The following is a 24,979-nucleotide window of genomic DNA, read 5'->3' on the forward strand; positions in this document are numbered from 1 at the left end:
TTCATTTCATATCCAAAGCTTCAAAACAAGAAGAGTCCACAAGCATAAAACTATTTACTTATCAGAATCAAAAATTAAAATTGAAGTATTGGAAAGCAATCAATAGTAACTAAAACTCAAAGCAATCAAAATTCATCAAACTTTTGCTAACCAATTGTAAAATGATGGAAAAATCGACAATACCAATCTCACTGTAGGTTAACTCAATCAAACTGAACCACACCGTTGCAAATCAAATAGCTCTAAAAATAAAAATTGTACCAAAATTGCACCGTTCGAGCAAGATAGAGGGGCTTACGAGACGAAGGATAACTCTTGGCAGATTCGAACCAAAGCTCAGATCGCCTCACCGTACTCATCGTTTGACCAACGCTTCGATCTCACTGGAACAACTAATGCTGCCTCCATTTTATGAGCTTCCTGCCGCCTCTGAACTCACTCCTCCGCCTCTTTCTCCACACCTCGGAAAACAACCTCACATCGCTGGAACAAGCCTATTATGATTGTTGATGGAATCCTTGTTCTTCCTTTTTTGATCAGTTTCATTTTATGGAAATCGAAGGTGACGATGGCAGTGCAAGGTCTGATAGCGTCGTGCTGATGGTTGCCGGAATCGGAGGCGAAGACAACTACGTGAAGGCGGTGGTGCTCGAATTGGAGCAGCATAGAAACAGAACGGGAGCTTTCTCGTTAAAATTGGGGAGCAGAGAAAGAAGCCTGGCCTGCCGCCTCGTCCAAACAGCGTCACTGACGTCTTCACCGCCAGAGAAGAGCAAGAAGGTCGCTACAGTGTGTTTGTGTGTGTGTGTGAGAGAGAGAGAGAGAGAGAGAGAGAGAGAGAGAGAGAGAGATATGTGATCGATGCAATTGGGTTTGTTAGGTAGAAGGGTAAAATTGTCACGAATGAAATAATTTATGAATGCAAGTGACCTTATGTGTACAAGAAATATTAGGTGGCTTTATGACTAATATAAGTCTCAAAATGACACTTATATGTAATTTTCTATACTATCTATTGGTATATATTTATTTTTTCAAACTCACAAATTATTAATAATATTCCCTTATAATTGAACACCATCATAATACCATTATTCATAAAAATACAAAGGCTGCCAGTTGTCACCAAGCCATTGGATCCTGACCACGAGACTTACATCTCCACACTACGACAAAACTGATGGTGTTCGCGTTATGGGCAACTCTAACTTCCCCGGCGGCTGGTCAGTGCAAAACTTACTCTCCACGTTTCTACACCCCATTGGCGTTCAAATGGATATTCTTAATATTTTATCAAATATAAACAACTAAAACGCCTCGCATTGGTCGCTTAAGTGCATAAGAAAAAGTGAGTCACGTGTTAACCATTGTCAGAAACTTAATCAGAAAAAATGGAGGCGCTGCTATTGAGGCTCTTACCTCTGCTAACACTACTCCTTTCTTTCCTAGTGTTCTTCTATTTCCAAGACTCATCCACGGTCCGATAATTTTTTTTTTTTGTTCGATTATATGGCTTTGATTGCTATTTTAACTCTGCCATTCACTTATTTACTCTGCTTTTCTTTTCTTTTTTTGAGAAAAATATATAGCAGAATGATATCTGTGGTTATGAACATCTCACTCAAAGTTTCCGCAAACTAAAAAATGAATCTGAGAGAAGATTTTGATGTAGTTTTTCTGTTCAAGTGATTGCAATATACTGTTTTGAATATTGGAGTATCCTGATGTATGGATGACGTACAATAGCTGGTTGATGATATTGCTTATATATGCAGCAGAGTCATCTTCATAATAATGGATTCACAAAAGTCGCAATAGAATCATGGTTCATGGTTTAGGGGCCCGTTGGGGCATCCGATACAATTGGAACGATACAGATACAATAGCACACGCAAAATTCGAGCATGAATGTTGTGTGCATGTCATTTATGTTACCATGCGTCTGTCCATGTGTGTGTATTCTGGAAATAAATGGTGTGAGGATTGACCAACTTGATCATTATGACACTGATCCGTTTCGGATGGCTTGTGTGAATTTTCGTATTATACTCTGCACTGAAATCCGAGTGTCATGTACAGTTGAATGTGTTATGTTGTTCTGATGCTGTTTAAGCTTTTATTTGACAGCTAAATCAGAAGCAATGCAGCCTGCTTCCTTACCAACACTATTGGATAGCAAGCAAGCGCATTGTGACACCTCAAGGGGTCATTTCTGGACTAGGTAAAGTTGTATTAATCTATTTACTTCTTATAAGGCCGCCAAAAAGTATGCAAATATTCACTTTCGTTATAGGAATCTCAGGGGGCCATCGGCTACTTTTCAGTGTTTATGGTCGATATTATTCTATTGTTTAATGTAGTTTCTGTGAAATGTGTGATGAGCAGTTGAGGTGAAGGAGGGGAAGATTGCCTCCATTGTTAAAGAAGAGGATAAGGATGAGAAAACCAAGTTGGAGAATGTAATTGATTATGGAGAGGCTGTTGTCATGCCTGGCTTGATTGATGTGTAAGATATGTTAAATTCTTTATATAGCCTATTCGTACATAGATTCAGAGGTTACTCGGGTTTTAGTAACTTGAACTTAACTTTCTTCTATAAGGATGCAAGTTCAAAACTATGCATACATGTGTACATTACAATGCCAGTTCTGGATCTAAATCCTATGATTATTACAGGCATGCACATCTTGATGATCCTGGACGAAGTGAGTGGGAAGGATTTCCATCAGGGACTAAAGCTGCTGCAGCTGGTATGCCTGTAATATATATTTTCGATTATAAGTTCAGTAGATGAGCATATAATTTGGCATCATTTTTGTCTGTACAGGTGGTATAACAACCTTGGTTGACATGCCTCTAAATAGCTTTCCTTCCACTGTCTCTAGAGAGACTTTGGAGCTCAAGCTTAAGGCTGCGGAAAGCAGAATTTATGTTGATGTTGGTATGTTCTTGAAACTATACGTTAGGATACATTTATTCTAGTATTTTAAGAACTACTAATCTGACAATTTGAACAGGTTTCTGGGGAGGCCTTGTCCCTGAAAATGCATTCAACAAATCTGCTCTTGAGGATCTCTTAAATGCTGGTGCTCTTGGTTTGAAGGTAACTAGTGTTCAAGATGTGAAGTGTTACATGCCTTAATCGAGCAGTGAAAACATGCCATGAACAGAAGGCATATGTAGAATTACTTGGTTGTTTTATTTATTACGTTATCATATCCTCATCTGATGAATTTCTTGATGCCTGTTTTTGTAGTCTTTCATGTGTCCATCAGGGATCAATGACTTTCCTATGACAAACAGCAGTCATATTAAGGTCTGTTACATGACATTTAGTTCTCCTTCTATCATATAAAATAAGGAATTCACCTTGCACACTAAATGAAAAGCATAGAATAAATGGATTATTTCTTGATTCTATTGCTGCATACCCATCAGTTTCTGTACTAATTCAATCAGCACATTCATTCGTATAGCTGAAGTTGTTATCATGATGCTGATGTCTTTTCAAATATCTGCATCGATTTCAATCATTTCTTCCTTAGGAGGGTCTGTCTGTACTGGCAAAATATCGGAGGCCTTTACTTGTACATGCAGAGAAACAACTAGATCCTGAAGCTAACTTGGGAGTCGAAGATGGTAGTAATGATGCTCGTTCCTATTCAACGTATCTTATGACTAGGCCACCTTCATGGTAATTTAATTTTGTAAAAGAAAATGGTTTTAAACCAATATTATGAATCTAATCAATCTATGTATAATAACTAGATCCTCTATTTCCAAACCAGGGAAGAGGCAGCTATAAAGGATCTCGTTACCTTGACAAAGGACACAAGGATTGGTGCTCCTGCAGAAGGAGCTCATCTTCATATTGTGCACTTGTCTGACTCAAGCTCTTCATTAGATCTTATTAAGGTAGTCTCCTTATAAGTATGCTTGTTAGGATCTTATTAGTCTCACACTGATACTAATGGTCATCACTTCCTCATTTTCCCAACAAACCAATAAATAATTAGTCAGGGGTGCCTATTTGCTGAGAGAAAATGATCCGTGTTAATGAATTGACTATGCTGCTGTGGTTTTTACATTGTTGCAGGAAGCAAAAAGTGGTGGCGACAGTTTAACTGTTGAGACGTGCCCTCACTACTTAGCTTTCTCAGCCGAAGAGATTCGGGATGGAGATACTCGTTTTAAGTGTTCTCCACCCATCCGTGATGCTGTCAATAAGGAAAAACTGTGGAACGCTCTGTTGGTATGTAATTACTTTGTGTTTCCCTTTATTTATATGAAAGGATGCCTATTTATCATCAATTGGTTCTACTTCTTCTCATTGTGTTTCAGGAAGGGGATCTTGACATGTTAAGCTCTGATCATTCTCCAACAACACCCGAACTTAAGCGGCTGGATGATGGTGACTTTTTAAAGGCTTGGGGTGGCATATCGTGCTTGCAGGTTTGTGTTTATTGCTCTAAAAATCTGATTGCTATTTTATGTGAAATGGATAGGTTCCTTAGTACTGTTAAAGCTTCTTGCTTCATTAAAAAAGAACTCTTGCTTCAGTTGGCTTTCCATATTCTCCCCCCAAATGTAATATTTTGTGATTTTTGAGAACTAAGTGGCATTCTTTTGTGGGAACTTGCAGTTTGTTCTTCCTGTGACATGGTCGTATGGCCAGAAATATGGAGTAACTTTAGAACAAATAGCTTTGTGGTGGAGTGAAAGGCCGGCCAAGCTTGCTGGACAAAAACTAAAGGTGATCTCATTATCATATGTTTCAAAACTGTAGTTGAATGGGAATACTATAAGAATTACATTCCCTTAATTTGGCATGATTAAACACAAAAACAAGTGTTGCATGCCCGAATCAGTAAAATGTTTGCAGGTGTGGCTGTAAATCACATGCCGATTCAAGTCATATGAAATGAGTTCTGTCTTGCAGGGGGCAATTGCAATTGGAAACTATGCAGATATTGTAGTATGGAATCCAGATGTTGATTTTGACCTTGACGATGACTATCCTATATACATTAAGCATCCGGTATGCATGCCTTCCCTCTACTTTTTATTTCCTATGTATCCAGTTCACTTGTTTCGAGTATGACTTGATTCCTTTGTTTACAACATTCTTGAGCATCTTTGTCATTTTATTTTTTCTGATCAAAAATCATACCATACTATTAGTCTGCCTTCCTCTTTAGAAATTGAGAAAGAAGAATAATACCCTTTCTTTCCTGCGTTATAGGGTAATTCAGCCTACATGGGAACAAAGTTATCTGGAAAAGTCTCAGCTACTTTTCTTAGAGGAAACCTTGTCTTCAAAGAAGGGAATCATGCTCCTGCAGCCTGTGGTGTTCCGATTCTGGCAAAATAACAACTCTAATGTGATTACCAAGTAAAACTTTTAAACGTGACATGAACGTTTTTCCTTCCTTTTTCTTTTTTCCGAGCCATTGGCTTTTTAACATTTTTCAGAATTCCAATCATCAATCATCTCACCAATTCAAGTTTGTGACCAAGGTGGCTCACTTTCAGCAATTCTTGTTTCATCCTCCTCGGCTTTACTGCATTCTGATAGTACCTGTTCATACAAGACAACTCTGAATAATTCTACAAGAATGAGAATCTGACTCCCAGTTTGATATCGGAATCGCCCTTCCACATCCACTATAATACTGTATGTTAAATAATAATTTGATGCCACATCTCCTGGCAATGTAAATAGTGCTACAGTTTGATGTAAAATTAGTTCTTGAATCCAATTGCAATTGCTGGTGAACTTATGTGCAAAATTATCAAAACTATATATAGACAAAAAAAAGTAAATCTTCAGCCCAAAAAATGATTAGAAATTCATTTTTCTTTAGTAATTATAAGTACCTTAATCTAAATTAGAGACCTACAATTCGAATTCTCTTTCTTCAACTCTGTGTGATTTGCTACCTCTGTTGTGGGAGGGGAGCCCTACGAACCCGAGGGCGTAGTGACCTTAATGGTAGAGTGATCGGACCACCACACTTTACTCTGTTTATGATTTACTTTATACAACCAATCACTTTAATGTCCTGCTTAGTTATAAAACTCAAATTTTTCAAAATAGTATATACTTAAAATTATATGTTTTAAAAAATATAAGATGTTCTCACCTCTTACATTTATATACACTATTTCAACCTAATAAATTGAAAAACATGAAATTTTGCATGACGCTCTTGATAATGATCAACTTTTTGAAAAAGAAAAAGAAAAAAAAAAACAGTTCAGGAATCTCCAAACGACATGTCGTTTCATCTGACAGTGCCGGCGCGAAGTCATATACCCGTCTTTTTTGCCTCCATAGTTTTCAAACGGATAAGATGCAAAAACCAATGCTCACCTCCCTCACTCCATTCAACCTAACCTTCTTCCTCTCCTCCCCAAAATCTTCATACCTCTTCCCCAAACCCACCGCCACCGCCGCCGTCACTAACTTCTCCCTCTCCCATTCCCTCCAATCCGAAACCCTCGAAATCCTCGAATGGCCCTCCGTCTGCAACCACCTCTCCGCTCTCGCCTCCACCTCCATGGGCTTCTCCGCCGCGCAGAAGGCCCAAATTCCCTTCGGAAAATCCAAGTCCGAGAGCCAGAAGCTTCTAGATCAAACCGCCGCCGCGGTCTCCGCCATCGCAGCGATCGGTTCTCCGCCGCCCGATCTCCTCTCCATCGAGGACGTCTCCGAGATCGTAAACGACGCCGTTTTGGGCAAATTGCTCACTATCAACGAGCTCTGCGCTGTGCGTAGAACACTCATAGCCGCAAAGGCCTTGTTCGAGAAGCTGAAGGCCTTAGCAGATTCTCATAGGTATTGGTGTTATTGAGCTTGCTTTCGTTTGAATTGTGAACACTGATTGAGAAATAGTACTGAATTTACATAGAAAAATCAAATTTTTATGATTTGTTTTTTGTTAAGTTATGCATTAGGTACTTGCCATTGCTTGAAGTACTTGAGGGTTGTGATTTTCTAGTGAAGCTGGAGAGAACTATAGGGTTGTGCATAGACTGCAATCTTTCGGAGATTCTCGACACGGCTAGTGAAGACTTGGAGATCATTAGGTTCGAAAAGAAGAGGAACATGGAGAAATTGGATGCTTTGTTGAAGGAAATGTCGTCTAAGATATTTAAGGCCGGGGGGATTGACAGTCCTTTGGTGACGAAGCGCAGGGCGAGGATGTGTGTGGGTGTTAGAGCTAGGTACAAGTATTTGGTTCCAGATGGGGTGGTGTTGGATGCTAGTAGTTCTGGTGCGACGTACTTCATGGAGCCGAGTGAGGCGGTGGAGTTGAATAACATGGAAGTGAGGCTTTCGAATGCTGAGAAGGCTGAGGAAATAGGCATTTTGAGCTTCCTTACATCAGAAATTGCAAAATCAGAAGGGGAGATAGTGTATTTGTTAGATAAGATTGTAGAAGTTGATCTTGCTTTTGCTAGAGCTGTGTATGCTCGGTGGATGAATGGGGTATGCCCAATTTTCAGTTCTAAGGATGGCAAGGATTTAGAGAATGGTGGAGCTGAAATTGGGATATCGATAGATATTGAAGGAATACAACATCCTTTGCTCCTTGAGTCATCTCTTAGTAGTTTGTCTGATGCCCTTGCATCCAGTTCTAGAAGCGCACTTTCCTCCAAAGACGGAAATGATGTAAAAATGGTCTATCGAAGTTTATCTAGTGGTGTATCTGATTTTCCAGTGCCAATAGATATCAAAATTGGATATGGAACCAGAGTGGTTGTAATCTCAGGGCCTAATACTGGCGGGAAAACAGCTTCCATGAAAACTTTGGGCCTGGCATCTCTTATGTCGAAAGCTGGAATGTATCTGCCTGCTAGAAGCCAGCCAAAGCTTCCATGGTTTGATCTTGTTCTAGCTGATATTGGAGATCAACAGGTACTACCTTATTTATGTCAGTAAATCCTTGATTCCTTACGTTTTTCATTTTAGTCTGACTATGGTTTTTCAATTGAAGTCTCTTGAGCAAAGCCTCTCAACATTTAGTGGGCACATATCACGGATCTGTAATATTTTGGAAGTCACCTCAAAAGAATCACTTGTCCTCATTGATGAAATTGGTAGTGGAACCGATCCTTCAGAAGGTGTGGCTCTTTCTACCAGCATTTTGCAATATCTCAAAGATCGCGTTAACTTAGCTGTTGTGACTACTCATTACGCGGATTTAAGTCTTCTAAAAGAAAAGGATCACCAGTTTGAAAATGCAGCCATGGAGTTTTCTCCAGAAACCTTACAACCAACTTATCGGGTCCTATGGGGAAGTATTGGTGACTCAAATGCATTGAGTATTGCTAAATCAATTGGTTTTAATCAACAAATAATTGAACGCGCACAAGATTGGGTGGAAAGATTAAGGCCAGAAAAGCAGCAAGAGCGTAAAGGTTTGCTACATCGGTCATTAATAGAGGAAAGAAACAGACTGGAAGCTCAGGCTAAGATGGCAGCGTCTCTTCATTCAGAAACCAGGGATATTTATCATGAGGTATAGTTAGAGTAGCTCTAGTCTGGACAGACTTGCTTTAATTCTGCTGCAAGCCTGCTAATTTTTCTTTCTTGTTTTTTGTGTCGCACTTTTCTCTATACCAGTTGTTACGGCCAAGATTAAATTTTGCAACTCCAACTCAATTCCAGCCAATTATATCAGTTTGGTACTTTGCTTTTTTAACTTATGAGTTATTAGCATATGATTTAGTGGGCATGATTTCATTGGCAAGTTTGCTTGCTAGTATTAGAGATTATACTGGAAGATAAAGAGAGTTGTTTATACACCCTTAATTAGTTTTCTTTTATATGATTGAAGATCCAAGATGAGGCAGAAGATCTTGACGTGCGCAAGAGAGCTCTTATGGCAAAGGAAACCCTACAGGTTCGGGAAGAAGTGAAGATTGTCAAATCTCAATTGGAAGCTGTGCTTCAGGAGTTTGATAACCGACTCAAAACTGCTGGTGCTGATCAGTTGAATTTGCTGATAAAGAAATCAGAAGCTGTAATTGCATCTATTATTGAGGCTCACAGTCCTGAAGATGGTTTCTTGGTAAATGAGACATCTGAAACTTCATACACACCTCGATTTGGGGAACAAGTCTATTTGAAGGGACTCAGAGATAAGATAGCTACCGTAGTTGAAGCACCTGGAGATGATGGGACAGTGCTCGTACAATATGGTAAAATTAAGGTTAGGTTGAAGAATAATGAGATCAGAGCTATTCCTAGTAGTGATAAGAATGCCGTGACTAGTTCTGTCCCACGTTTGAAGCAGCGGGTATGCTGTACTCCTACTTGTTCCATATACATAATTGCATTTCATTTTGACTCTACATACAGAATACACAACAATAGTTGTTAACCAATATACTTGGGTGTCAAAATACATCAAAACCATAATATTTGTACATACACTGCAATACTCCCCTTGTATTTACTATCTAAGGCTGCATCTTTACTGGAGATGCATGTTTGTAGCCATGATAATGAGGGGATACCATATTGACTTTTTTGCTTGCACCATCAAGTTTGTTTTACGGTTTTGACCATTTGTCTTGTAGATGCTTTTAATTAAGTTCAATGGAGTCTCATCATTATGATTGACATTGTAGGTTTGGCGGAGCCGTACTGTGGAAAACAAAGATGCGGAGGTTTCTTATAGTCCAGCGGTACAAACATCAAAGAACACAGTGGATCTTCGTGGCATGAGGGCGGAGGAAGCTTCTTACAATCTGGACATGGCCATCGCTACTAGAGAGTCTCAGTCAGTTCTTTTTGTTGTACATGGGATGGGCACAGGGGTTGTCAAAGAGCGAGCACTTGAGCTTTTAAAGAAACATCCACGAGTAGCCAAGTATGAAGCGGAAAGTCCAATGAATTATGGTTGTACAGTTGCTTACATCAAGTGAAATGGGAGTCTACTGGTTAGTGATCCTTGTTTATACTCATATACACAACACGGCAACGATTTTCTGGACATAGTACGATCATTATTTTCATCTTCCATGTACTTGTATAGTTTAATGCTGGGTCATCAAAGTGCCCCCTCACAATTTTGTAAAATCGCCATCAGCAATCTTACTATGGTTGGACTTTGTACATTAAGCCATCTTTTTGTCCATAATTCCATGATTACAGAAACACCATTATGAGCATGAGACATTGGCTTGTATTACCTGTCAATTCTTGCCCGAATCCTTCTTGTTGATGAATTCCACTAGCACTGATATGAATACTGAGTACTATTATTAACACAGTATGTTGAGCATGCAGGTATGTGCAAGTTTGCCTCAGACAGATCATAATTTTTTTTTTTTTTTTTTGGATCAGATCATATTTTCAAGTTTTGAATTCCAATTTCTCACCAACCTTCCCCGGCATACCATTAAAGTCTAAACTTTGACTAATGCTTCATCCAAAAGATGCTAATAACCTATTACTGTTTACCGCTAAACTGGAATTACAGAATTTGACAACGGCCTAGTGAATAACTGAATATAGCTGTAATTTTCTACTCTGAGTTCTGAAACCATCCTCAGCTCAAATACAAACAATACTTTTTGGCACTATATATGCCTTCGTCTCAGGCTTATAGCTCAGAGCAGACTACACGTCTCGTCCCATGTAAACCTTGGAGCTGCCACATGCATAGTCCTTACGCAACACTCTTTGTACGCTAGCAACATGTATTCTTCAATTACATCCCATCAAGATAAGCATGTGGAAAAGCGCTGAAAGCCAACGGAGTTTAAGAACCAGCTCCATTGTATGTTGCTGAAGGTTGTGCTGGAACATGTTGACGGTTTTCGACAAGGCAACAGGAAACCCTCCTGTAGAGCTGGGGCTTCCTTCGATTGGGCCGGAGAAGGCAAAGACCAGAGAGGAAATCTTGAAGCTTTTCCAATCATCACGTCCTGAGTGCACTATATACTACCTTTCAGATGGGAATTTCATGGCTTTGTCTCATGACAATGAAAATCAGTCTCACCCAAGGTACTTGTATTTGATCTTCTCGTTACTTGTTGTTTGATGTTATTGCTTTTCTTGCACTTTTTGAGCTTCCAAATGGCCTTTGATCAAGAACTGTAGGATATCTGATTATGCTAGTTTTCTGGATTAACATTTATTAAGGGGATTTTAACATGTTGCATATCTGATAGATCTTTAATTTAGTGCTCTCAGTAGTGTTGTTTGGTATTGTGCAGGTCAATTGTAGTCATAGACGATGTCTTCTGCATTTTCTTTGGGACTTTGGAGAACACTTCTGACCTGAGACGATACTATGGCCTTCCAAGGCAAGCAACAGAAGCCATGGTTGTGGTTGAAGTCTATAAAGTCCTAAGAGATCGAGCACCCTACCCAGCTGATCAAGTCATCAAAGATCTACAGGGAAAATTTGCATTTATCCTCTTCGATGCTAGATCTGGTACCCTTTTTGCAGCCAGGGTGCGTTACTAAACGGACTTTAACAATTAAATATATTTCATTAGTTCCTTTTGGAAGTTTAAGATTTATCTATGATTCTATGATACAAATATCACATGCTAGGACCGAGATGCAAGCGTTGAACTTCACTGGGGAATGGCAGGTGATGGGTCTCTAGTCTGCTCCCACAAACTCAACATCATAAGAGAAGCTTGTGGAAAATGTTGTGCACCTTTCCCTCCAGGTGAGTCCCAATTGTTGCTTCTTCCTTAACCCTTGTTTTTTTTTTTTAATAAACCCTTGTTTTTTTAGCTGTCTATGCATTTAAGTGTTTTAAAGTGGTCTGAACAGGCTGCATATTCTCAAATGGAAGTGGTTTGATGAGCTTTATTCATCCACTACACAAGGTAAGGGCAATTGCACGCGAAGACGACAGTGGCAACATTTGTGGAGTTTCTTTTCAGGTGGATCTGTTCACGCGAATCCCCAGCATTCCACGCACCTTTAGTGGACAGAATTGGGCGGATGCAACTGCTGTCAAGGAAGGAGATCACTACTAGGAGAGTAACGACACTGAAGTGAAATAATCACCATAGCCTGTTAGTGAGAACTATGAAGTATATATATCTCTGTGACTAATGGGATTATGGGAACCGATAAATAGAACAAGTTTACTGATATATGATCCATATGTGAGTTATATTTCTTAAATGCTTCCTTACATCATTATAATTCTCAGTGCATGTTCTTATTGAGCTATAAAGCAGCTTATTACATAATAGTGCTTACACCAGGGTTTATTAACTTATATAGATGCTAGTCTGCCTAGTCTAATCCCGGTGCCGGTTTTGGGACCACGCTTAGTTCTACTTCCAGGTCCTCACTTGGTTTTGGGACCACGGAATCATAGCTTGGTTCCAGTTCCAGGGCATCGCTTGGTTCTGGTGCCAGGGCATTGCTTGATCCCAGGGTGTTGCTTGGTGGTGTCGGAGGATCGATTGGTGGCCAAGGTCTTCCCCGTGATGACGGGGCATTGTTTGGGTCTGGGACTGGTACAGGGACATAGATTGGGGCTGCACTGTCATCCTTCGGGTCTGGTGACCTTGGTTTCGTGTCGAGGCTAGTGCTTGGTTCTGAAGCCAGGGTATCCATACTGTGTTTATCCTCCACTTCATGGTTCACATTTTGTTTTTGACCGTTGCTTCCCGCCAGGGTCTCTGGCGCCAAAATGGGGGCCATATTGGGAGCATTAGAGTTATCGAAGTACAAATGAACTCCTTTGCAGTCATTACCACGGCAATTAATTGGTGTGCAGTATAGACCAGAAGATCCAGTACTAATTCCACCGCCGATAACACCGCCAATGTCAAAGCCAGGAATGGTAAAACCTGGGACGACAATGCTTGGGCTGCCGCCTTGGTCTCCGTCATCACCGCCGCTTTGGTCCCCGCAATCATCACCACCTTCTCGGCCGCCACCGCCACCTCCTCCACCACTCCATCCGCCGCCTCCACCTCTACCAAAGCTGCCTCCTCCGCTTCCACCCCCGCCAAACCCACCACCGCCTCCACCTCCTCCTCCTCCCCCAATAATGCCTCCTACTTGGCCGCTTCCATAGCCGCTGCCTTGGCCTCCACCATAACCATCACCTCTGGCTCCGGCAACAGAGGTGTCACTTGGGCTGGGTGGTGGAGTGGGGGGACTCTGGGGACTCTTGTCATTGTGGCCAAGTGCCCCTTCAATAATACCTCCCATGTGGACGCCTGGTTTCAAACCAATATGTCCATCCAAGACAAACTTTTCTGGTTTATCAACCACTTTGGCTCTACCAGCAGAGCCAACTCCCAAGCTGAGAAATAGCAAAAGAGCCATGCATGCCCATTTTGGTGTTGCCATCTTTTGGCTACTTGTTGTTGCTTATCTTGCTGTGCACATTAAGTAGTTTATATAGCACGCCGCGCAGAGTTTGTTTCAGCGAAAATGGCCATGAAATTGGCGGTTTTATTTGTGAGGTACAAAGCAAGCATATGAATTTGATGCATTTGGTTATGGAAACCAGGTATGAGGTATCATGATGCTTATGTGACCAGAGAATTACGTGTTGTTTATCCCAAGTATTCATCTGCCAAAGCATTGATTGAGGTGCTGGTCCTGGTGATGAACCCTTCACTTTTAGTGGTGACGCCTCGAGTCTTGATGGAGGTTAACCTTGTTCATAAGTCCAGAAATGCTATAATACCGTATGTATAATTATACATACGTACTTTCATTAATACCATAAAATTCTTATATACAGTGCATTATTAAGCTAGCCCTGCACATTTTTAGTGGGTACAGCAAAGAGAGCAAATTGATGCCATACCTAAATCCCAAAAAACTGCTATATTGGGCTAAGTACATTATTGCTGGTCATAATTTCTTGTTGAGAATTTATTTGGGTTTGAAGGTTTTTTGGGCAGAAATTTATCCTGGAGTGGTTCTTTTTTAGGGTAAAATTGATTAAAAATACCATTTTTTCAATAGGTTTAAATGGATCTTAAACGCAATACGAATAAAACGATTTGACCAAACCAAATTAATCTCTAACTGATTTTTTTAGGTTCACTTTTTATTTAGAGTCCTCGCTATTGTAACTAAATAAAATTAATATTGGAATAAGTTATTTTTCTCTAATATTTTAAAGATTGTGAAAAGAGATATGCAAATCACATAATAATTGCTTATGTAATAAAGGTATAACAGCAATGCGAGTGGTTGTGGTAGGGTGAGAGAGTGGATCGAGATTTGAGATTAATGAAATTAGTAATGAATATAGTATTGAGTGATAATCATGATGTCTTTCAAGGTTGAACAGATGAAGATCAATCGATAAAAAGTGTGAGATTAAGTTTGAATAGATCAGCCAATTAGTAGGTCTTGACTCTTGAGGCCTAACAATATCCAAATTTCTCCATCCCTTGACTTGTGCAAGCACCACATAAGAGCTGTCTATTAGCCCATTGTTCCTAGCTTAATGTATATTCCACTGCAACAGAGATACAGAACCGTTGTCTGGTACATCTTATTTACTCAAAGCAACGTCACATGAGAGCGCATTCATGGAATGTCGGAGGTTCAAATATAATTGGTCTTGTAAAAATCTTTGAGAAAATTAGAGGCACCCTGGTCCTTCGTGCCTGTATCCTGCGTAAGTACTTCGCGACCCACAACATACTGGCCAATGATGTGGTGTCGCTGCTTTGCACGCTCAGTGATGTTATTTAGAGGGATGAGAAGGGGACCTTAGGGTTGGTGATGGAGGTAGTTGTGGATCACGGCGGCGGCGACGGAGTGGAGGTGAGATGGGGCGACGACGTCTTGAGGGTTGTAGATGATTGTACGGATGGATCTGCAGGCTGCCCTGAAGAAGTCGAACACTCAATGTTGAGCTTCATTCAGAGATACTGCGTTCGTTGCCACCTTCATGGACTAACATGAGCATTTAACGGTAAAAATTAATTGATTGGCTAATGGTTGGATTATACTTATCAAATTGTGAAGTATAGCTATGTTACTGATTAATTTAAAGGACTAGGGACTGAGATGATTTTCGGTCATAAGTTCATGTAGGTAATGAGTTATAAGTTGGGAAGTAAAGTAACATTACTTATCAAATTGGGAAGTATAGCAATGTTATTGATTTTTAATTTAGACTTTTCGATCATAAGTTTATGTAGGTAAACTAAATTTAGTATTAGTTATAAGTTCAGATAGGTAAACTGGATTTAGTCATAATTAATTTTCTTCACTGGATTTGAGGAATTTGAATTTTTAAACTGAAAACAAAATTTTTAAATTATGAGATTTTGATTTGTTTCCTTTATTTACCTTCATGGATAAAATGGACAAACGAAGAAAGTGATTTTATCGCAATTTATTGTTGACTATATTATAAATTTACAATCAAAATTGATGTAGCAAATTAGACCTTGATTAATATATCTCCAAAATTTATAGGAGATCTAAACACCGAATTAAAAAGTTAGAAAAAACAACCCTTTTTCTTTCAAGTTTTTGTTCTTTTTCTTTTTGATACCGAATGTTTTGCTTGAAGTTTCTCTTGAGATTCAGAGTAAAAACCTAAAATAGATTATTTTTTATTTTTATTTTTTTTGTGCATTGGACTTAGAGTAAGAATTGATGAGAAGATAGTACTGATATAAAAAAATATATATTTAATGTTCAACGTAAATTAAATTGGACTGTTAAAGTTATTTTGGTTTTTTTCAATGGTCCAAAAAAATACCTCACTCACACCTAACATGAGCACTTTCTATTCATTTCTTGGTTGTTATTACACACCAACCCTGATATGTTACAAATAATAACAATACCAAATTAGCATCATGACTACTTTGCTCATAATTTTATCACTTAAGCATGAGTGACACGTAACGATTGTTTAAAAGACACTACATTTTCTGGATGACAATCTAGCAGCCACAATTTCTAGATTTTTTTCAACATGCCTACTCAAGATGAAATGCTATATAATCCCTCTCAACCCTCTTGCCACAATCATCACATTTCAAATTTACAGTGAAGAAAAGAGTCATAGAATGTCTTTTCACTCTCAAAGTCCAAAACTCTTTGATCCTTATTGGAATTTGCACCAAACTTCCTTCCGAAGTTATATAGAGTATCAGAGTCCAAGACTCTGCCAATAAGCAAAAATACAAGGCGCCAAAAGCATGTCACTCCCTTTTTAGTTTTTTGCTTTATTTTCTTCATTTCAATATTAAATCTCATAACTTGTTCATGGATTCCTCACAATAATCACAAACCCTCACCCCCATTTTCCTCTTCAAAATCTCATTCTCCGATTTTCTGATTCCTTTTTCTTCTTCAGGTTCCCTAAAGACGGTTTCTTTCTCCAAAAAGCTCCAATCTTTGAACCACCCAGAACCTGAATCGGAGTTTCCCTCCTGAAATTTCAGATCGCTTGCATTTCCGACGAAGAAAAACCCAAAATTTATTTGGGAATTTTTCCGATTTTCTAAATCAGTGTTGAATTCTCAGTCTCTGAATTTCTGGAAATGGAAGCTTCTGGTTTCAATGGCGCCCCCAGATTCGACGACGAACAGGGCTTGAGGGTTTTGCTCGACGCGTTTGGCCCTGCGTTTTCCATTGAGGAAATCGCTTCGGCTTATTGCAAGGCCGGGAAGAACGCCGAGGCCGCCGCCGAGACTCTGGCTCTCTCCGCCACCAGCGCCGGCGAAGAGTCGTCGGGAGTGGTATCGGATGATGGTGGGATTGGGAAGAAGGACAAAACGACGTCGGATAATGGGAGTGGGAATTCGAGGGGTGCGAAGACGAAGTATCGGTCGGTTTCAGTGGGGAGTGTTTCTGGTGTTATTGGGAAGCATTATGGGAACAAAACGACGTCGTCGGGTGGTAATGGAGGGAAGGCGTTGAGAGTGGACACGAAGTCCAAGGTGTTGCCGATTCCGGAGAGCTGGGTGGAAAAGGCCGAGTCTTGTTCTTCTTCGGCTGGGGATGATGTGCTTCACCAGGACATGGAGGATTTTCTGTTCAATATGCTTGGAGAGGGGTTCAAGCTCGATAGGGATGTGATTCGAGACGTTCTTGGTAAAGTATCTAACCCGAAAACTAGTGTTGTTTGTGTTTTGTTTCAGCCATTTGCTTAGTTTTATGTCAGCTATGATTTGCTAGCATGAAAATGTTTGGCATTGTTGTGGAAAATGTTTGGATGATTTGAATGTTATCTAGCATGATTAGGAGTAATTGGAGATGATATACCATGTTAAATGGGGTGGATGCCTATAATCAATACGCACAATCGAATGAGTATGCACACCTATGGTTGTGGGAGTTAAGAGTGGAAGGAGGTTGAACGAAAGGATTTAAAGTATGAAATTGATTAGATTGCTGTGTTTGTTTGATTAGAATCTTAAATCAATAATCAGAATCTCAAATCTATTGTAGTTTTGTTGATGTTGCTGTGGCAGTTGAATAGTTTTTTTTTGGTGACCATAATGTAAGAACACTAATCTGGCTTTCTTTTTGCAGATAGTTGTGGATATGATATGGAAAAGGTATACAGCATTCTCGAGGCTTTTCTCTGTCTTCTGTCATATGGATGTCGTTATATCTTGTAATTAGCTATGGTCTATTCTTGGAAAATTTGGGCTATGTTTTTCTTTAGGTTTGGCTAGGTCTCTTTGTGCTGACATGCAATGCTCTTTTGAATTCTTAAGCAATATCTTTTCTATTCTGTTCCTTTTCAAAAGAAACTTTTATAGTTTTAACTGAGTAGAGCAAATGTAATGGTAGACTACATCCAGTTGTTTGATTGTAGCCTATCAGATTGTACCTGCATTGCCCGCAGGGGAATTTTCTAGTCTATATATGAGTAAAAAGCCTATCTTCATCTCTACCCCAAAGGCGGTTTATTATGGCTTTCTTTGTTTGTTTTGTTTTTGTTTTTGTATTTTTTTTCTCTCTCTCTCTCTTTTCTCAAGACACTTTCCTATTCAATCTGTTCAGTAAAATAATTTCTTAAGTTTTTCCTAATGCTATACCTTTTATTTTCTAAAGCTGTTAGACATTGGCAAGATTTATTCACATATAAGTGCTTCTAAGCAATGACTTTTTTATTTACTTTTAATTACCATTCAGAGCATGGAAAATCTGATCAGTTTGTCAACGTCAGCCTCGGATGAAAGAAACGAAGTCATCTCTAACTCCAATGATAAGGTCAGTAACATTTCCAACCATTTAGGAGCCTAAACAGGATTGTATTAGCTTTGATGCTTTCTGAATTATAATAATATGTTAATACGCTTCAATGATGTATGCTCCAATTTTATATTTTAAAGGCCGTTCAACTTTCTCTAAAAGGCCATTCTGATGTACTCTTAACATGTTATCAAGCTTTAGAATTTGAAAACTGCATATAAGGAGATATATGACATCATAGATTTGTATAAACTGCTTGTTAAGAGGACCTCATTTCTGTTGCCCTTACTTTTATGTCATCACACAATATACATATTATTAAAATGCAAACTAAGAGAAGAGGTAGAAATCTGTCAAGCACAGATTAGTTATTGCTATTCTACCTCTCTGTCTTATTTAAGATTATTGTCCAGTCTGCAGGCTCATATCTGAAATTGGAAGAATCTTCTCAGAGAAAGCACATAAACTCCACTGAAGGGTAGGTTCTGTCCTTACTTTTGTTATACTTACCAAGTATTATCCCTGTGTTTGCTATACAAAGAGGGGGAGGGAGAAGATGGTGAGTATTTAAAATACTTAGGTTATACAATTATCAGTCTGACTTATCTATATTCGTCTTCTTGCAGTAATGGAGACAAGGCTTCAAATACAAATGAAGTAGAATCTGCTGGAAAAGAAAAGAAGAGATTTGATCTACAGAAGGAACTTTTGGCTGCTCTCTTCAATGCTCCCGAGAGACCCGAGGAGCCGGAGCTACCAAAAACAAGAATAGTAAGATCAATGAAGGGATATGCAGACTACGGCCATTTGGTGCTTGAACCTCCAAAAGATTCCTTTTCAGATCACAAGACACCTGTGGTCTATCAACAGCATCATACTGAGGATGGTATGCACCCTTTTCTCTACACTGGTGTTTCCCTGGTACCCTCTATGGAGCAGAATAGTTGGATCAATCTGTGTTGTAAAGGAATTCATTCAGTTCCTACTAAATCCAAATTAAGCCTAAATATGGATCTATAAGGCACAGTCTCCTTGCTTTGTACTTGTATTTTCCTGACCCCTTCATAACTGTGCTGTAATTGCAGATGCAGATGATGAAGTTAGGTACCAGGTTCTTCGCAAAAGTGTGAAGGAGTATCGGAGTACGATGAAGGAGTATTACCAGGCAGTAAGTAGCTTTATATGGCTTAGTTTATTCCATTTATTTGAAATATATTATACATGCACAGTAGTTGCTTGTGGTATTCTTGTAACTTTGCACACTATGGGGTAAAGAAATTAGTTTTCTTTTGTTAGGCTGTAGACGCATTTTCTAAGGGAGATCGTATTCGAGCAGACAAACTTATGGAACAGGTAAAGTCTCCATCTTACTGTCATGAAGAAGTGATTACATATTAAATTCCTATGAATATGATACGGCTTCCGACTACTTTACAAATAGCTTTACTTAACCCGGCCTTCATACATGCTCTATTATTTTGTTTTTGTGGTGCTTCCTTAGATTTAAGTGTGGCTAGATTGACTTTTGAGGCCGTGAATAGTATTGTCTGGGCCTTGGCTGATAATTATCATAATATTGGCTGTTGTTTTTTTTAGATTCGTATATGGTTCAGATGGGTTCCATTTTTGAAACCAAGTTACAAACGTACAATAGTTTGTTCAAGAAATCCCCTGATCCCATGCACGTGAACTGAACTAGCTTGACCTGGACTTAGTTTAGAAATATTTCTTATCAGATAAGATTCTAAGATAAAGGGGAAATTGCTTCAGAAATTAAATGAATTTATGACCTCTAATGTACTATGGCATGGCAGGGACATTTTTTCCAGAAAAAGGCACGCGAAGCAGATGAGGAGTCAAATAAAATGATCCTTAAACCTAGGTCAGCATCCTTTTTTTGTGTTGTCCAACCCTCTTAGGACATTGGTCAAGGGTGGTTCATAGGACATTGGTTAAGCTTGGTTCATAGGACATTGATATTTTTCTTTCACTGGGTTCTTTGTCAGAGATGCTGAGACACAAGGGGATATAGTGCTTGACTTGCATGAAGGTGGTGCCAAGGAGGCAATACGTCTTCTGAAGTGTCATCTTTCTTCATTTTCTGGTATCTCATGTAAGTGATTTGGTCTCATAGCCCTATTTCTATAACTTTTTCTCCATAATATTGAATTTGTTTTGTTGTCCTTTTGGTCAGCAATCAAGCATCTTAAGGTCATTATTGATACAAAGGAGGGAGATATCTTGAAAGGATCTCGCAGACGATTAGCAGTAAGACCTCTTCAATTATACTTGCTGCTTATGTTTGAAAATGCTTGATATTTTACTTTCATATTATCAATTGACGCAGGTTTTGAAGCTTCTGGAGGAAGAATCAATCAAGTGGGTTGAAGGAGACAATGCTGGAACAATACTAATCCAGTTGGATAGTATTAACCGAAAAAAGTTAACTTTTCTCAAAAAGTAGTGGAATCAAGTTGTTATCTCAAAAGGATCCATCTTTGGAGATAATCAACATATGAACTATCAAATAGGTGACAGTATCAAAAAGAGAAGTGAAAATTGGTACAATTTTTTGGCAAAATATAGTTTTGGTTCTGAAAGAAAATGAAGCTTATTAGAACGAAAGGAAATTTCGATGAGTTCAAAATTGTCACATTTGAGGCTTTTGCAATGTAATGACAGTGAATGAAGAATAGTGCACCTGTCATTGAAATCTTGGAATATCATTTTTACTTTGGGTTTGAGTTTTCCTTCTTAGTGGTACTGTTTACCTTCTTAGAACGAAAGAAAATTTCGATGAGTTCAAAATAGTCACATTTGAGGCTTTTGCAATGTAATGACAGTGAATGAAGCATAGTGCACCTGTCATTGAAATGTTGGAATGTCATTGTTTCTTCTTTGGGTTTGAGTTTTTCTTCTTAATGGGTACTGTTTACCTCTCAATAATAGTGCACCTGTCATTGAAATCTTGGATGTCATTGTTACTTCTTTGGGTCTGAGTTTTTCTTCTTAATAGGTACTGTTTACCTCTCAATAATAGATGCAGTACATATAATCTTGGATGTGTGCCATTACTTGCAACTTAAAAGGGTATAGGCCCTAATGAAGTACTTCTAACCGAGCAGAGGAAAAAACATGCATCTAATTTGGATTTACTTGATCCCATCTCATGCTATTTGAACTAAACTTTGTTGTCCACTTGTCCATGGAATTTGTACTCGATTACTTGAATGTTCAATTGGCAAAAAGATTCGTAGATTCATAACTCTAGATGTTAAGAACATTTTACGTGTCTTCATATCTTCTTCTTTCTCTTTTTTGGATAATGCTTCTAATTGTATGCCAAAAACCTCAACACAAGTCACACACCACTATTGGGACCAAAAGAGACCCATGGTCCCATGCCCATCAAAATCGTCAGGTAGAACCCACCATAGAGAATCAAAACCGGGGTCAAATCACCCAAAAGAATAAAGAATCAACCAAATCAACGGTCCAGATCTCATGACAGAGAGCCTCCACTATTCCTCAACTGAAATTACCCATAAAACCCACCCGGTCTTCTTCGTTTTAGGTCTTTCTCTATAATAAAACCTCAACAAAGTCTCTCCCTTTCTCTCCCTCTCTGCGATTTTGCTTGTGGGTTTTCGAATTCAGAGCTCAATGGGTGGTGGGTCAGTGAAGGATGTGAAATCGAAGCAGGAGCTTGACGGGTTGGTTCAGAGTGGCGCACCGGTTGTGCTTCACTTCTGGGCTTCATGGTGTGAGGCCTCAAAGCACATGGACGAGGTCTTCTCACATCTGTCTACTGATTTCCCTCATGCCCATTTCTTGAGGGTAAGTTTGGTTCTCGGTTTTGAACCCAATTTTGTGTTTTGTATAAACCCTGTTCTGAATTTTGGTTTCTGAGATTGAGTTTGTGGTGGGTTTTTGTAGGTTGAGGCTGAGGAGCAGCCTGAGATTTCTGAGGCTTATGCGGTTTCTGCTGTGCCGTTCTTTGTGTTTGCCAAGGTATATGGTTGTTGGGTATTGCAGCGTTTTTCTTAGTGATTAGCAGTGAGCATAATTGTGTTGTTTGACGTGTGAGTGTATCTATTTAGCTTTCGAATGCAATAGTGAAGTTTTTAATCTACTGTGAGAATAGGCTTGGTTGTATAATTTGGGGGACTTTTATTATGTTGATATAGGCAGTATTGATAAGAGTAGCTTTGGTAGTAGGAGTAAGAGTTGGTGGTGGAATTTAAACACTATAGATTGAGTGAGTGGGGATGGTGTTAGGGTCATAAGACGATGAACTTGTTGAAACAAGCCTTCATCAATTTGAATGACTATCCAACTGAAAAAGGTGATTTTTAACTAGATTTGAGAGATTTCTGCTGCAGTTCCAGAAATTTGTGTAACTTGCTCTGTGTACGTAGGAAAGTAGTCAGGTCTGCTACCATTAGTTAATTGTGAGAGAATGTGATTAAGAGCTAGGGGAAGATGAGTTAAAAGCTTAGTTTTCAGAAGGTAAAACTTCTTGAGTATGTTGGTCTAGTATGCTAATTATTGGTATATGGTGTATGCTAGTATGCTAAATATGTATCTCAAAGGCAGCACAATCTTAAGTATGGTAGATTACTTTTGCTGATGATAAACTGTTAAATTTATTTCATTATTGCCTTCTGAGCCCCTGTTCTTATGTACCTTTTCTCAACTTTATCAGTTTCCTACTGTTTGGGCTGTCTTTCTCTTCTCTGGGGGAAAGGGGTCGTAAAACAATCTCTCTCTTACTAAAATTTCTCCATTGTGTATTTATATAGGATGGTAAGATTGCTGATAAATTGGAAGGTGCAGATCCATCTAGTTTGGCCAATAAAGTTGCTAAGGTTGCTGGGTCAGTTAACCCTGGAGAACCTGCAGCTCCTGCCAGCCTTGGGATGGCTGCTGGTGCGACTATCCTTGAAACCATTAAAGAGTTGGCAAAAGAAAATGGGTCTTCCCAGGAAAAGATTGGAGCCAGTGATACATTGAAAAAGCGGCTGCAGCAGCTGATTGAATCTAATCCAATCATGCTTTTCATGAAAGGAAACCCCGAAGAGCCCAAATGTGGATTCAGCCAAAAAGTTGTCGACATTTTGAAGGAAGAGAAGGTCAAATTTGGAAGTTTCGATATTCTATCAGACAATGAAGTTAGAGAAGGTTTAAAGAAGTTCTCTAACTGGCCAACATTTCCTCAGCTTTACTGCAAAGGGGAGCTTCTTGGTGGGTGTGACATTGCAATTTCAATGCACGAAAGTGGTGAACTAAAGGAAGTTTTCAGAGACCATGGTATCGATACATTTGATTCTGCTGGGGCAAAAGTGACTGAAGCTGGAAGTGGAAAAGGTGGAACCTCAGCAGCTACCGGTTTGAGTTCAACTCTTACCTCTCGGCTTGAAAGCCTCATTCATTCAAGCCCAGTTATGCTGTTTATGAAGGGAAAACCGGAAGAACCCAAGTGTGGGTTCAGCCGGAAGGTAGTTGATATCCTTGCACAAGAAAAGGTGGAGTTTCAGACCTTTGATATTCTTTCTGATGAGGAAGTTCGTCAAGGGCTCAAAGTTCATTCAAACTGGTCCAGTTATCCTCAACTATATATTAAGGGTGAACTTATTGGTGGATCAGACATTGTGTTGGAGATGCAGAAAAGTGGAGAACTCAAAAACGTTTTGGCAGAGAATGGGATTGTTCAGAAAGATACTCTGGAAGATCGTTTAAAGAAATTGATTTCTTCTTCACCAGTGATGCTCTTCATGAAGGGCACACCGGATGCTCCGAAATGTGGTTTTAGTTCCAAAGTTGTTAATGCCCTTACAGAAGATGGTGTTAGTTTTGGGTCATTTGATATTTTGACTGATGAGGAGGTGAGGCAGGGGCTTAAAGTCTTCTCAAACTGGCCAACCTTCCCTCAGCTGTATTACAAAGGTGAGCTAATAGGAGGAAGCGATATTATACTGGAACTGAAGAACAATGGAGAGCTTAAGGCTACTCTGACGGAGTGAAACCTTGGCCCTGTTTTATCAAATAATCCCAGAAAACCGTGAAATCAATTGTTATTCTGATGTGTTGAAGTGTCTGATGACATTAGACACTTTCTAAAAGTTTGCTTTAGATGCTTTCTTAATATACCGAGTCATATGTTTCCTTGATAATTGATGTTTGCACACTTGGGATTATTTGTGATAAGCAATTTCTGAAGTTCATCTTTTGCTGCTTGGTTATTTTTGAAATGGAAGTTTGTTGCCACAGATTACCTAGAGACATGAAAGTGCAACACACATTGAAATGCATATTATTGTGGATTCAATAGATGTGTGAGATTATACGTATTCCCACAATCCTACAGTTTCTAGGGCTTGGACTAGGAAAGTTGCATCTGAAGCTCCATTTTTTGTTTCCTTGGGTTCTTGTTCTCCTCCATTAGCAGCACAGTGGTTTTCTTGTTCTGCTGCATTGCTCATGATATGGTTAAGGCCAGTGCTAGCGCTCTATTCTGAAGCCTTAGCATACACGGGAAAACTGTTCGGTTTGCATTGGCATATGCATGTGCATACTCTGGAACCATGTTCATCTTTGGCTGTTTGCTTATTTCTAAATGAAACTTTGTTGCCATAGATTACAGTAAATGATACTCCAATGCTGACTATCTTAACCGACATTCTGAGGGCACAACAGAAAACAAATCCTTACAATTTTACATCCTTACATTTTGTCCATAGAAGCATGTATACAGAAATTGCGGATTTGCAAAATGGCAATTTCATTCTC

At 39.2% G+C, this 24,979-nt stretch overlaps 6 protein-coding genes across 12 annotated transcripts; 5 read left to right on the forward strand and 1 right to left on the reverse strand.

The window, feature by feature from the left end:
* The first annotated feature begins 1,322 nt into the window (after positions 1–1,322).
* Positions 1,323–5,780, forward strand: LOC112202113 (allantoinase). 5 transcript variants are annotated; one of them, XM_024343032.2, is made up of 15 exons: positions 1,323–1,478; positions 2,128–2,221; positions 2,386–2,506; positions 2,677–2,750; positions 2,828–2,941; positions 3,018–3,103; positions 3,257–3,316; positions 3,546–3,694; positions 3,789–3,915; positions 4,097–4,252; positions 4,342–4,452; positions 4,643–4,753; positions 4,940–5,038; positions 5,243–5,392; positions 5,473–5,780. In XM_024343032.2, exons 1-14 carry the CDS (start codon positions 1,392–1,394, stop codon positions 5,369–5,371), a joined length of 1,518 nt encoding a protein of 505 aa, XP_024198800.1. In that variant the 5' UTR covers positions 1,323–1,391; the 3' UTR covers positions 5,372–5,392; positions 5,473–5,780. The 5 variants fall into 5 exon arrangements, with proteins under 5 accessions (XP_024198800.1, XP_024198799.1, XP_024198801.1 ...); XM_024343031.2 differs by having other exon boundaries at positions 5,518–5,780; XM_024343033.2 differs by having other exon boundaries at positions 5,243–5,381.
* Positions 5,781–6,324: 544 nt separating this feature from the next.
* On the forward strand, positions 6,325–10,182 carry LOC112202111 (endonuclease MutS2). 3 transcript variants are annotated; one of them, XM_024343027.2, is made up of 6 exons: positions 6,326–6,838; positions 6,958–7,921; positions 8,001–8,525; positions 8,630–8,686; positions 8,844–9,305; positions 9,640–10,182. In XM_024343027.2, the coding sequence occupies exons 1-6, from the start codon at positions 6,354–6,356 to the stop codon at positions 9,934–9,936; spliced, it is 2,790 nt and encodes a 929-aa protein (XP_024198795.2). In that variant the 5' UTR covers positions 6,326–6,353; the 3' UTR covers positions 9,937–10,182. The 3 variants fall into 3 exon arrangements, with proteins under 3 accessions (XP_024198797.2, XP_024198795.2, XP_024198796.2); XM_024343029.2 differs by lacking the exon at positions 9,640–10,182 and having other exon boundaries at positions 6,325–6,838; positions 8,630–8,691; positions 8,844–8,974; XM_024343028.2 differs by lacking the exon at positions 8,630–8,686.
* A 222-nt stretch (positions 10,183–10,404) lies between these two features.
* LOC112202114 (stem-specific protein TSJT1) lies at positions 10,405–12,178 on the forward strand. Its single transcript, XM_024343036.2, has 4 exons — positions 10,405–11,020; positions 11,233–11,473; positions 11,576–11,696; positions 11,804–12,178. Exons 1-4 carry the CDS (start codon positions 10,821–10,823, stop codon positions 12,010–12,012), a joined length of 771 nt encoding a protein of 256 aa, XP_024198804.1. The 5' UTR covers positions 10,405–10,820; the 3' UTR covers positions 12,013–12,178.
* A 99-nt stretch (positions 12,179–12,277) lies between these two features.
* LOC112202975 (translation initiation factor IF-2-like) lies at positions 12,278–13,348 on the reverse strand. The gene has a single exon (XM_024344009.1). It carries the CDS (start codon positions 13,346–13,348, stop codon positions 12,278–12,280), a length of 1,071 nt encoding a protein of 356 aa, XP_024199777.1.
* Positions 13,349–16,018: 2,670 nt separating this feature from the next.
* LOC112201715 (putative nuclear RNA export factor SDE5) lies at positions 16,019–21,077 on the forward strand. The gene is made up of 11 exons (XM_024342623.2): positions 16,019–17,080; positions 17,522–17,547; positions 18,131–18,208; positions 18,604–18,668; positions 18,817–19,076; positions 19,276–19,358; positions 19,487–19,543; positions 20,005–20,072; positions 20,197–20,303; positions 20,385–20,458; positions 20,538–21,077. The coding sequence occupies exons 1-11, from the start codon at positions 16,528–16,530 to the stop codon at positions 20,652–20,654; spliced, it is 1,488 nt and encodes a 495-aa protein (XP_024198391.1). The 5' UTR covers positions 16,019–16,527; the 3' UTR covers positions 20,655–21,077.
* Positions 21,078–21,752: 675 nt separating this feature from the next.
* LOC112201717 (monothiol glutaredoxin-S17) lies at positions 21,753–24,441 on the forward strand. Its single transcript, XM_024342627.2, has 3 exons — positions 21,753–22,027; positions 22,127–22,201; positions 22,993–24,441. The coding sequence occupies exons 1-3, from the start codon at positions 21,854–21,856 to the stop codon at positions 24,211–24,213; spliced, it is 1,470 nt and encodes a 489-aa protein (XP_024198395.1). The 5' UTR covers positions 21,753–21,853; the 3' UTR covers positions 24,214–24,441.
* Positions 24,442–24,979: the final 538 nt, after the last annotated feature.

Source organism: Rosa chinensis, chromosome 5, assembly GCF_002994745.2.
Source record: "Rosa chinensis cultivar Old Blush chromosome 5, RchiOBHm-V2, whole genome shotgun sequence".
NCBI classification, from domain to species: Eukaryota; Viridiplantae; Streptophyta; class Magnoliopsida; order Rosales; family Rosaceae; genus Rosa; species Rosa chinensis.

What these genes read in the sequence shown, in the direction of transcription:
- LOC112202113 (XM_024343032.2), top strand. Translation starts at nt 1,392, where the DNA reads ATGGAGGCGCTGCTATTGAGGCTCTTACCTCTGCTAACACTACTCCTT. An exon ending in CTGGTGCTCTTGGTTTGAAG is followed by an intron (nt 3,104 to 3,256) that starts GTAACTAGTGTT and finishes CTGTTTTTGTAG; the next exon opens with TCTTTCATGTGTCCATCAGG. An exon ending in GTGGCATATCGTGCTTGCAG is followed by an intron (nt 4,453 to 4,642) that starts GTTTGTGTTTAT and finishes GGGAACTTGCAG; the next exon opens with TTTGTTCTTCCTGTGACATG.
- LOC112202111 (XM_024343027.2), top strand. Translation starts at nt 6,354, where the DNA reads ATGCAAAAACCAATGCTCACCTCCCTCACTCCATTCAACCTAACCTTC. An exon ending in GCCTTAGCAGATTCTCATAG is followed by an intron (nt 6,839 to 6,957) that starts GTATTGGTGTTA and finishes GTTATGCATTAG; the next exon opens with GTACTTGCCATTGCTTGAAG. An exon ending in AATTCCAGCCAATTATATCA is followed by an intron (nt 8,687 to 8,843) that starts GTTTGGTACTTT and finishes ATATGATTGAAG; the next exon opens with ATCCAAGATGAGGCAGAAGA.
- LOC112202114 (XM_024343036.2), top strand. Translation starts at nt 10,821, where the DNA reads ATGTTGACGGTTTTCGACAAGGCAACAGGAAACCCTCCTGTAGAGCTG. An exon ending in GAAAATCAGTCTCACCCAAG is followed by an intron (nt 11,021 to 11,232) that starts GTACTTGTATTT and finishes GGTATTGTGCAG; the next exon opens with GTCAATTGTAGTCATAGACG. An exon ending in TTGTGCACCTTTCCCTCCAG is followed by an intron (nt 11,697 to 11,803) that starts GTGAGTCCCAAT and finishes TGGTCTGAACAG; the next exon opens with GCTGCATATTCTCAAATGGA.
- LOC112202975 (XM_024344009.1), bottom strand. Translation starts at nt 13,348, where the DNA reads ATGGCAACACCAAAATGGGCATGCATGGCTCTTTTGCTATTTCTCAGC.
- LOC112201715 (XM_024342623.2), top strand. Translation starts at nt 16,528, where the DNA reads ATGGAAGCTTCTGGTTTCAATGGCGCCCCCAGATTCGACGACGAACAG. An exon ending in TGTGATTCGAGACGTTCTTG is followed by an intron (nt 17,081 to 17,521) that starts GTAAAGTATCTA and finishes TTCTTTTTGCAG; the next exon opens with ATAGTTGTGGATATGATATG. An exon ending in AAAATGATCCTTAAACCTAG is followed by an intron (nt 20,073 to 20,196) that starts GTCAGCATCCTT and finishes GTTCTTTGTCAG; the next exon opens with AGATGCTGAGACACAAGGGG.
- LOC112201717 (XM_024342627.2), top strand. Translation starts at nt 21,854, where the DNA reads ATGGGTGGTGGGTCAGTGAAGGATGTGAAATCGAAGCAGGAGCTTGAC. An exon ending in CTCATGCCCATTTCTTGAGG is followed by an intron (nt 22,028 to 22,126) that starts GTAAGTTTGGTT and finishes GGGTTTTTGTAG; the next exon opens with GTTGAGGCTGAGGAGCAGCC. An exon ending in CGTTCTTTGTGTTTGCCAAG is followed by an intron (nt 22,202 to 22,992) that starts GTATATGGTTGT and finishes GTATTTATATAG; the next exon opens with GATGGTAAGATTGCTGATAA.